At 31.5% G+C, this 12,584-nt stretch overlaps 1 protein-coding gene across 1 annotated transcript in view; it reads left to right on the top strand.

Annotated features, from left to right (window-relative positions):
- The window catches only part of dyl (transmembrane protein dusky-like), a 43,036-nt gene extending 37,729 nt beyond the window's left edge, over positions 1-5,307 (top strand). Inside the window, exons 2-3 of the mRNA XM_072546549.1 lie at positions 762-852; positions 1,320-5,307. Coding sequence (XP_072402650.1) covers positions 799-852; positions 1,320-3,134 — 1,869 coding nt within the window. The 5' untranslated portion in view covers positions 762-798 and the 3' untranslated portion in view covers positions 3,135-5,307. The remainder of the gene's footprint in view (positions 1-761; positions 853-1,319) is intronic.
- Positions 5,308-12,584: the final 7,277 nt, after the last annotated feature.

The following is a 12,584-nucleotide window of genomic DNA, read 5'->3' as shown; positions in this document are numbered from 1 at the left end:
TGTGGTTTTACCCGTCTAGGGTAGCTCCCTAGAGCACTTTGCTCGAAGGACTCTGCGAATTTTCTAAGACTCTGAAGCTGAGTTTTTTTCTTCTTAGAAAACCTGTGTTTTATTTCCACCAAGTAAATAAACCATAAAGGCATTGTCTGTTTCAAGACAATGCCACAATAAGAGCGTACCGGCTAACTACGCAATATTGCAATATATTGCGCAATAGTTAGAAAAATTAATAAACATGGAAACTTGCACCAAGATGCTATCATTATTTCATACGTTTATTAATTACACCGGAGACGACAAGTACCACCCACTGTATAGCCTAAAAAGCTATCTAAGAGAGTCATGAATTCAGCTTAGCGGAGTGCTATTGTTCCGAGGTGTTCCATAAACAATAGATCTAGCTGTTTTATGACAAGATCCCTTGTTTATGTAATTTCACACCTCCAACAATTACACCATGCTAAGCTGAATATTATTGAGTCTCTTAGATAAAAATAAATAGAATAGATAAACAAAACAACAAAAAAAATAAAGAAGATAAATAAGGGTACACTGAAATAAAAAGATAGAAAGTCCAAAAGATTACATTTTTAAATTACAATGTAACACAAAGTTACTCTGAAAATAAAACACATAGTTCCAAGCACCATGTAATAACCGTTGCGCTATTATTTGCCGTCCACCTTTATTAACTCATACTACTTTTGTTGTGGTATCTTAAATTCAATGTCAAGGTACTCTTATAATGATTTTCATTACAGAACGATATAACGGCTGAACACTGGCTGAAGGAACATCATGACAAGGTCGCTCAACGTTCTAGGAATTTTGGCAGTTTTACTTACATTAGGGGTAAGCACTTTCACTTATTTTTTAATAAAACAATTAAAAATGATTTCAAAATATGATTTTGAGCATCTTGGAGCAATAGTGGATACTATAATGTAATGATAATATTTATGTACGCTGTATCTATTTAAATTTAATACAATACGAGGGGAGAAGAAAAATAGTCGGATTAGTACTAAATTTTTTTTTCAATCGTATCCAATCTTGTTTAATAGATGCCTTTATTTCTAAATTTGAATATTATTAATTTTATCCGGTGTTTGGAACAACCACATTCTGCCCCTTTTCACTTTAAAAAATTACAATATTTAATAATAAACAATAAATTCAAAAACTAATTTATCATTATCTAACAAAATTACTTGATGTATTAATGCAATCGCGTACTATAAGTGGGTACCTACGGGTACCCGCTACCATTTCTATACCTAACTTAAAATATCTCTAATAAATAATTTATTAATTTATAGGAAATTCACTGCGATGCTCCACTTTCCGATTCAGCGTCCCTGCCCCTAGAACACCGAGCGGTATATGGTCCACCACTGTCCGGACCTGGATATCTTCCTGCTGGTCTCTTGGGTGGTGGAGGAGGAGGCGGGGGAGGAGGTGGAGGAGCTGGAGATGACCCCTGGCCGTTAGCAACTCCTGATATGCCCCAAATCAAGCATCTGCAAGTGCAGTGTGAAAAGACGCATATGAGGGTTAATATTGAGTTTGATAGACCATTTTATGGGATGATATTCTCGAAAGGGTTTTATAGTGACTCGCATTGTGTACATTTAAAACCTGGAACTGGTCATTTAAGTGCTACTTTTGAAATTTTCTTAAACAGTTGCGGTATGTCTTCTTCAGCGAATCATAACGCAGCTAGCTATGGTGGACCCACTCCTAGCGGAAGCTACGTTGAAAACACCATCATTATCCAATATGATCCTTATGTTCAGGAAGTGTGGGATCAGGCGCGAAAATTACGATGTACTTGGTATGATTTCTATGAAAAAGCAGTTACATTCAGGCCGTTCCAAGTTGACATGCTACACGCTGTAACAGCTAACTTTCTTGGAGACAACTTGCAGTGTTGGATGCAAATTCAAGTAGGAAAGGGCCCATGGGCGTCTGAAGTCTCAGGAATTGTGAAGATTGGCCAAACTATGACAATGGTGTTGGCTATTAAAGACGATGAAAATAAATTCGACATGTTGGTCAGAAACTGCGTTGCTCATGATGGCAAAAGAGCGCCTATCCAGCTTGTTGATCAATACGGTTGTGTGGTTAGGCCAAAGATTATGAGCAAATTTCAGAAGATTAAGAACTTTGGTCCATCTGCTTCAGTCGTGTCTTTCGCCTACTTCCAGGCCTTTAAATTCCCTGATTCTATGAACGTTCACTTCCAGTGTGTCATTCAAGTATGTAGATACAACTGTCCAGAACCAAAATGTGGACATGGCTTGGGTCTTACTAGTGAATATGGAGCTCCTCCATTGTCCAATGCTCTTGGAAGTGGAGACTTCGGAGGCCATGCTGGTTTGAGCAGTGAATATGGACCACCTCCTTCTGGAGAATATGGTTTACCTGCAGCCTTCCCAGATCCAAGACATCCATCCGGACCTACTGGTGCTTACTCTGAACAAAATGCAGATGTTGTCCCAGCCCCTCAAGCTCAAACGTCTTCATCATCTACTTCTAATCCTCCTAATCTCTCATCTCCAGCCCCACAAGTATCAGCTCAAACGGGAACTGAGATCCACTTGCCTCCCCCACCACCTCCAGGTCACCATGGTATATACAACACTGTTAAAAGGAAAAGTAATATTGCAGAAGAATTTGAAGGTAATTTGGCTACTCTAGGAGGCCGACCGAGACTTATAGAAAACCTACCAAGTGAATTGCAAGGAGTAAGAAGAAGGAGAAGCCCAGAAGTAATGTCGGTAGTTGTTAGTCACGTATACAAACGAGAAGCTCAAGAAATGACTGATGTCAATACTAGCCGTACCATTCAAGTAGTAGCTCCTGGAGATGTAAACTTTGCCCTTAATTCAGCTCAAAACAACGAAACTGTAGTCATCCAATCTGCTTCGTCTCAGGATCCTGAGACGATATGTATGTCAGTTCCGAGCTTCGTAGCTGGGTTAGTAATGCTTTTGCTGGTTTTAATTGTAGCTAGTTTAGTAGCAGCGTTCTTGTTTGTCCGAGTGCGAGCGATCGATAGAAAGGGAATAGGTCAAACTTTTGTAGGTGCTAGAGGTTATGACAACGCTGAATTTGTTAAAGTGGCCAACTAAAGCAGAACTTTGCGGTGGACCAATCATCAGAAGTTAAATATTCCAAATAATTTAGATATTTAAATCGTTTGAAGAATGTTTACGAGTAAATTATTCAATACATTAAAATATCTAATGAAAATCTATTGTCGTAGATCTATTTTTAGGTATTTGTATTATAGTGAATATATTCTGTTGACATCCTTCAGTCATTTAAGTTATTTGGAATAGAGATTTACCGAAGTGTTGGTCTGTGGTAGGTGCATTCCAAAAGTTCCAAAGATGTTCAGGTTTAGCAAGTGATTATCGCGAGTGATTAAAGTAGTCGCAGGGCGACATATATTTTTTCGTGTCCTACCATTATGCTTTATGTAATTCCTAGTCCTATCTGAAGCACTCGCCAATAAAATGATTGTGATAACTATTTCATTTTTAAGATCAAAATGTATCAGGCGTGCAAAACGAAGATGAGAAATTATACGAGATAAACTATACATCTATATCACCTGGAAAGCTACCAAAAGGTGCTGTAAAAATTAAAAATGATTTCAAAATTGCACCAGGAACTGGAATATTGGGAAACAAAGAACATTTTCTCAAAAAATTGTATAAGGTTTCTTTGCATGCTTGTTTGTGTTCTGGTGTAACTCAGAAAAACTAAAACGTTATTTTAGAAAAACTTTTAGCATATTTCATATCGGAAAGAAAAACGCTGAAGCCAAATACAAAAAGGAATAAATAGAGACTTCTCTTAGTATTTGACCAGTTTTTGGTTCACATGTTGGCATGGAATTACAGATAGAACACATAAAATAGGAAACACGAAGCATTAAAGTTCTTAACTAGTTCCAGCTCCTTTTAGCAGATTTCATTAAAGGTGGTGTCTTCGAAAAGCAATCTAAGAATATTTATTTTGCACTACTATCTTGTTTGAGACCATAATATTCCAGACTTTGATTAATTAATTTTGTTAACGAAAGATGTTCATATCAAGACACGAGCACAAAATGCTGTTAGAAACATCAAAAATTTTGACTTCAGTTTTGAAGAGGTTATCACAATCTTTTAGGTCTTTTCACCCGCCATTTCATGATTTAACTACATAATCATCTCATCAATCAGCTACTACCCTATAAGAAAATCATTCTTTATATGAAAATAATCTTTTATATCTTCGGAAGAAACAAAAACTATACTCACTGAACTTTTTAGTTGTACATTATAGTGTCAATGGTTTTCTTATGGGGTGTTCCATTTGTGCTAGCAAAGGCATTGATCTGCCCTTGCCAGCATGACCTAACCCTAGATTTAAGTTATTTATATTATTTTAGGATTTATTTATACAAACAATTATTAGGTATAACTCAATCTGTATATGTACTGTTTAGTAGATACGTTTGCAAAACATCGGATATTTACTTGTTACGGACTGAGTGAGTAATGTAGCTCTAGTATAGAGCGTTTCAGCCGTCTGCAATATTCATCATCCTCAAGGGGCAGATCCTAGTCTTGTAGTTAGGGTATAGTTCATGTGTATATAAACGTTTATAAAAAATACTCAAAATGTACTTGACGGCAAAAAATGATATCATAGTATTAAAGAAGGTTTGATACTTTATTTTTTCTGTTCTATTTAATTGATTTAAAAGTTGAAGTCCTAACATTCGACAAAAAATACCATGAAACAGTATTATTCTGAATTTACATAACAATCAACAAGGCACTATTTCTTCTACTTAAATTTAAAACTAACAAAAGTGTGTATTAAATTTTCCTAATACTTTATGATAACGTCGTTTTGTCGGAGAGTTTGAAAAAAATACACAAATCCTAAAAGTTGTTGTTACTTCCCACCTATTTCATTGCAAATCTGTTTTCCTTAAAGTCATTCCTATTTTGCAATTTTTTTTGCAACATAATTTTTAATTAGTTCAAAATTTCTACCTGTCTAATATTTGAGACCTATATTTATTTTATTAATGATCACAAAAATGTGACCAAAATATAAAATGTTTAGGTACCTATTTTTGTATTATTTTGATTAAAGAACACTAATACATGAAAAATGATGTCTCAAAAATGAAATGTAGAACTATTACTTCCATTTCTTATAAATTAAAAAATTGTAAATTATTTTTGGCTAAATTATTGTCAATATACTTGTCATACTCTAAAATTAACAATATTTTTATAAATAAAAAATTCAAAATATTATTGTATTTGTTATAAACCCAGTCATATATTACTTATGCAGAAATCGTAACAATTACCAAAAGATGAGTATAAAAAGACTGAAGGAAGAACAAAAGAGAAAAAGGAAAAAATAATGAAAAATATAACATAATAATCTCTTTTGCAAATCTGAACCGAAATTATTCATGGAATCAGTTATAAAAGATTAAAATAAATTAAACGAAAAATTATAATTAAAAACAGACCAATAAAACGAAAGTTATACAGAATTGTGTAAATAAAAACATCAAACAACATTACATCCCAGAAAAAAATAGGGTAGGTACTCGTAGTACTCCTGTTATTAAACTCTAACCAATGGATATACATATTATATAAATATATATATATATATATATATATATATATATATATATATATATATATATATATATATATATATATATATATATATATATATATATATATATATGTAAAAGATATAATCTTTTAGCGAAAGCCGCTATCGCTTTATTAAATTAAATGGCCAAATATATGGCCTAGGAGGACAAATTCGAATTTACAGTTACCGAATTTGTCCTCCTAGGCCATATATTTGGCCATTTAATTTAATAAAGCGATAGCGGCTTTCGCTAAAAGATTATATCTTTTACACACTTCGCATAGCGCAGAGGATACAGAAAACGATATTATCATATCGTTTTCGTTCACGGCCGCCAAAGCAGGTGGCGCCTTTGCAGCTAACTACTGTTGTAGTGAAGTTTTGGGAGACATTCGTTGGACTTTCCGAGTTTGAATTTGTATCAGCCCAAAGTGTCTGATGAGGCTGGGCTAGGCCGAAATGATCATAACACTTTATTGATACCGATTCGAGCACGGGAAGTTTAACGAATTTGTCCTCCTAGGCCATATATTTGGCCATTTAATTTAATAAAGCGATAGCGGCTTTCGCTAAAAGATTATATCTTTTACACACTTCGCATAGCGCAGAGGATACAGAAAACGATATTATCATATCGTTTTCGTTCACGGCCGCCAAAGCAGGTGGCGCCTTTGCAGCTAACTACTGTTGTAGTGAAGTTTGGGAGACATTCGTTGGACTTTCCGAGTTTGAATTTGTATCAGCCCAAAGTGTCTGATGAGGCTGGGCTAGGCCGAAATGATCATAACACTTTATTGATACCGATTCGAGCACGGGAAGTTTAACGAATTTGTCCTCCTAGGCCATATATTTGGCCATTTAATATATATATATATATATATATATATATATATATATATATATATATATATATATATATTATATATATATATATATATATACATATATATATATATATATATATATATATATATATATATATATATATATATATATATATATATATAAACTAAGGAGGAACACTCGAAGAGTGGTGGGTTTTTCGGTCAAAGCGGAGAAATAAAAGACAAAAGGTGTCAACTTCATCTATTTATTGAAGACGTTTCGCTTTCTGCTCATAAAGCATAATCAGTTCATCTAAAAAGAACAATATGAAAAACCAAACATCCATAGAGAAGTTACAACATGTGTGTTACCTTAAAAAGACATGCAGCAGTCAATAATATTAAATGTGTAAAAAAGCTTACGATAATGGACATTTAGAGATAAAGTTGTATAAACAATTAATTGAAACTAGGTACAGTTTACAAATTAACAGACTTAGCACAGCAAAAGAACATGTGATAATCATACATGTATATAAAAAATTATTGTAAAAAACTTAAGTAAAAAACATTAAAATTGATATGTAGAGAACTAGAAAGATCATGAGGTGCACTTCCAACAATGTATTATCAGTTAAATTTAATTTTGACTTTAGGTAACATTATTGAATTGGTTAAGATTAAAATATAATATTTAAAAGTAAAATGAAGTTACCAGTTTTTAGCTTACTGAGTGCCGCAGGTAAATGAATTAAAAGGTGTAACACCCATGCCAACAACGTGAAAAAACAGTGGCCTTGTGGTCAAAATATGACAGAACAGCAAGGCGAAATACCAACCTCTAGTGCAATAAAGCGGTACATTTAAAGAATATGATAAATTTGGGTGACAAATTGCCATTAAAAGCCATTTTCACCATTTCCCCCCCAGTGATTGGTTTAGAAAACCAAAGAACAAAGCAAGCGAGGTCAATCCAAAATACCACAGATTATAATATCTACGTTGTGACTGTTGAATTAATCTTCACCTGTTGGCTGGTTAGCCAGCCAACAGGTGAATATTAATTCAACTTCCACAGGCCAAGGTTCATAGCATTTGGAACTGTTAATGAAAAAGATTCTATGAATCAGTTTCAATTAAAAAATTTTACTAAACAAGTCCATCAAAAAACAATTACTTAATGTATGTAAATGTGATATTGACAAAATAGTTCATAAAGTGTAAGTTGATGAATCTAAGTTAAATAAAAAAATAAAAATAACTTGCAGATTGAGACTCTTGATAATGGCTCCAAAATGGGTGCCGAAATGTCGAGTAACAAATTCTCAACGCGGTTCTTCCCGAGAACTTAGTAATTTTCATATATACATATATATATATATATATATATATATATATATATATATATATATTGTTATGAAATTAAAGCTCCTAAACAGTTTTTTTTATATGAATAGTATGAACATAAAACAAAATGACAATATTGAATATACCACATATATATTTAACTCAAACAATTGTATTATGGTTGTTAATTTAATAGTTGAAACTAGATTCAACAATAAGAAAGAAACTAAAAGCAAAAATAAGCAGAATTCACAGACATGTAACAAACCAATAACGACTATATTGTATCACCAGATTTAATTAATGTTTTCAAAATAATTTTAGTATTATTATAATTAAAACCAGTTGGTTTATTATAAACAAATTTAGCATAATAGAAATAAGATTCTTTTAATACGTGAGTTATTATAGCCACTGAGTTATAGTTGGTTGATAAACACTTTTCAATAAAAAAAAAATATATATATATAAAAATTTAACCAAAAACAATTGTTGATCATGAAATTGATTATGATTTAAACTTAAGTTATTGTTCGTTATATATATTATATTATTTATGTAAGAGATACTTACAGAATAAGCCAATATAGCCACAACATAAAGATACAAAAAGCAAATATCAAACCACTTCGGATCGAGTGGAAATAAAAACCATAAATTTGTATTTATTAATTAATTTCATTTTTTATTACAATCCAAATTCTAATATACACAAGTCAATAGAATCTTCAACAGTCCTAAAATAGATAAAATATTTAAGTCATTTATTCACAAAGTAAGAAGTTTCAATTTGTTAGTAAACATACAGTTAACATGGATAGAGCTCGGAAAATAAAACGTGTTAGGAGGTGAAATAGGATATAGCTCATAAATAAGAGTTCAGAATGATATAATCTTTAATGGACAGGTAATCTGAAGACAATTCTCAGTGATTCAATATCAAAAGTGCTTTCAGATAGCTTTAAAATTAAATAAAAGCAAAATAAAAGCAACTAATTCATGTTAAAATTGGTGTATGTCAAATTTGTTAGTAAAAATTTTAATATTTAAATTATCATTTGTTGTAGAAATTATATGTCAAAAGAAAGCTTAAATTCTCTAGTATTTGTTTCAATTCATTTCAAAAGTCAATATAGTTCTCAAGATTTAACAATTTATTAAAATTTAAAATATTTTTATTTTAATCATAAATGTCAAAAATATACAAAAATCCTGTCAGATCTTTAAAAACATTGTCAAAATGCTTGGAGATCTGGTAAGCAATGAAAAATAAGTGAATAGAAAATCAATAGTTACGAGGAGTCCAAAAAAATTTTTGATTTTTCAGCAAGCACAATTTTTCAAAAGTATTTTAAAACCTTAAAAAAGTCCTGAATTATAACAAAGTATATTCAAATTACCTTGCCGATAAGAAACCATCGTTTCTGATTAAATTTTAGCAAAGCCTGCAGATTAACAGTATATTTTCCGATAAGGGAATTGTTAGCAGTCATCATAAAGAGGTCAACAGCTACCAGAAAGGTGAGTTTTTCCACTCATTTGAATTCTCGCTGAATAAAGAGACCGTTTGGTGTTTATTTTTGACTGAAGATCATTTAAAATTCATTTTGGGTACTTATAAATATTTCTCAACCATTGGAGAGATAATTCTGATAGTTTAGCGGCCCTAATCCATTAGAAGACGTCACTGAAAGATGCAATCTTTGTTATTGAAGATTTCCATAAAATTTTAGAGAAGGGATTATCTGAAAGACGAAAGTGAACTTTAATAAAGTTAAACGCAAGTTTTGAAATTTCTTTAGAAATAACCTTACCTTTTTAAACAGCCTATATCATTCTAAATCATCTTTGTGTTAAAAAAAAAAAAAATTTAATTTGAAGTCAAGTTCACAAAAATTTTATTATCGCTTTTGTAATATTAACCAAATATAATTCGCCGTTTCTTTTGCTTACTAAAATCATTAAACAAAACAGTTAATCGATATTAAACTAAAAAAATTGAAGGATTATAAACCTTTGTTTTCGCTCTAAAAAGATAGTAAGTGAGGTTATAAATACTTTGACAAACAAACACGTATTAGATCAAGTATTTCTTGTTGCAACTTCACAAAACACTAATTTCATATACTTACTTCAATATTGTATTACGTCATAAATCTAAATCCATTCATTTTCATATTAGTATTAAACGGTTAAGTATTGGCTTATTTATTGGAAGAATCTTAAATAATTTTCTTTATATATTATACAAGATATCGTTGTGTAATATTTAATTGATCACTTGTGAATAATTGCACAGTACATTAAAAATAAAAACTTCTTGTGTGGTGATTTTTGCTTTATATAATTTTGTATTTCTTTATCAAGCACTACAGGTCACAGAACTCGCTTGAGTTAAGAGTCTGCATGTTCTAAGAAAAATAAGTAAAAATTCAAATTCAAAATACAGCACGTTTCTTTCTATACTTTAGATAAACAAACGAAATTTTCTTTTATCAATAATAGAAAAGATTCACTTTGCATAAAAATAAAACAGTATCCTGTGAGATTTAGAGAATACAAGGTGAGTAGAATAAATGTTTGTCTAATTTTTTTTATATTTTCAGGCGTTCAATAAATTTTATTAAAAGCATTTATAAATTTTTCAATATTACAAATTAATTAACTTAAAAAAAAATTATTTTTATCTTCATAAAGCTAGCCGGTAAATAAGAGCAACTTGTAGTTTTCTTACATCGCATTCACATATCATAACAATATATATATATATATATATATATATATATATATATATATATATATATATATATATATATATATATATTAATATATAGACATGTAGCAGTCAATGATATTAAATATGTAAAGAAGCCCACATATTTAGAAGCTGTAAAGGTAACACACTTATAATAACTTTTCTATGGATGTTTGGTTTTTCATATTGTTCTTTTTAGATGAACTGATGATGCTTTCTTCTGATTAGAAAGCGAAACGTCTTCAATAAATAGATGAAGTAGCCACCTTCTTTGTCTTTTTTCTCTCTACCTTTTGACCGAAAAACTCACCACTCTTCGAGTGATCCTTAATTTATCTTGGACGATTGACGGCCGTACTCCTTTTCTATATATATATATATATATATATATATATATATATATATATATATATATATGAGAGAGAGAGAGTGGGGACCGAAAGTCCGAACACGCCTAATTATCTCCTACATGGGTGAACAGTGATACACCTATTTTGCAATATGAAGATTTGAACTTTGATGTTTGTAGAGTGTTTATATTTAAATAAGTACCATTTTTCTGATATCATTAGTCACTTTGGTTTCTTAAATACAACACCCTATATATTGTAACTCCAATACCAGTTCAACCGTATACAATACTTTCGTTTTTATGTAGTCAGGAACATCTTAAAAAGATAAAACCAAAGCACAGAAACGCCTAATCGTCTCAATAATTTTTTTTAATCAAACTATATACAGCTGCGGTCACTGAATAGTTTACATATTCATTTTTATATTGTAATACTATAAAATCGCAATTTCGTACGAATTTGCTAAATGTCAAAGTGCTTGCCAAAAATTTTCGTGTATTGAAAAATAAAATAAAGCTAAAAATAGCTATTAAACGCGTCCAAAATTTCTAGAATGAAATTTAATGACAGGTAAAAAACAAGAGCAATTGCCATACTCGAAGAAGGTTGGTCAATAAGGTAAGTTGCTGAAGATTTGAACCATAAACAATATCTTCATATAAAAAATCAAACAAAGATAGGATAATTTTCACTCTATGGGACGGGTGGTTCCATAGAGTTAATTGAAAAAGAAACAGAGGAAAAAATCCCTCCAGGCCTATGATTAAATAGAGAAGTCTTGAAGTCTATGTCTTTGTTTTCAGTTATTACCATCGTCTTAGTTTTTCTTTTATTCAGTTTTAATCTTTGCTGCACATTTTATTACATAAATTTATATTATCTTGTAGTTCATTTTTCGCTAATAAAATAATTAGAATGTCATCTGCAGAGACATATTCTGAGATAGATATTCTGTCTAAATTTATTTAGCCTACATAAACTTTTTTTAACTCCTTGTTACACGAATTGGTAACTGTTATAAATTTGATTGGTAATTGCTCCTATTAAATTGTGGTAGAGCTCACTTTTCTGTAATATTTGCCAAATTTCAGCTCTTCGAACTACATTAAACGACTTTTCTAAATCGATGAATGCAATGAATACTTTAAGTGTCTGTTGCTTTATTTTTCAATCCTTTTTGGGCTTTGACTCTTAGCTACTGAGCCATTCTCCCAATTTTTTTCTATAATTTGCTTGTTTTGTTTATGGTAGATCGGGGTAGGACCCATTTACGAGCCGTTCAGATACCTAGACCTCCTAAAATGGGTCTTTTGTATCACCCCTATCATAGTGAATAAATAGGCGCATAAGGACCTATTCTTCGGCGTTTCTGGGTCCCATGTTGTTCCGGGCTCCCATATCTGCAATAATCAGTAGGGGCTCCAAGTCTGAGCCCTTCTTGCCGTTCTGAACGTCTAATCCTTTAATAAGCCTGTGGCCCCACAGAAAGCCACAAATCTCTCTAAGGATAACTCCCTCATATGGCTCGGTTGAATAAAGATCGAACCCAGGATCTGCCACCTCTGGGAGGCCAGTGCCGGGCACTTCCAGAGTTCACGTGAGGAGGTTTCTTCCTTC

Source organism: Diabrotica undecimpunctata, chromosome 10 (assembly GCF_040954645.1).
Source record: "Diabrotica undecimpunctata isolate CICGRU chromosome 10, icDiaUnde3, whole genome shotgun sequence".
NCBI lineage: Eukaryota > Metazoa > Arthropoda > Insecta > Coleoptera > Chrysomelidae > Diabrotica > Diabrotica undecimpunctata.
The sequence above is the reverse complement of the archived record's forward strand: the minus strand, read 5'-3'. Positions and strand labels throughout refer to the sequence as shown.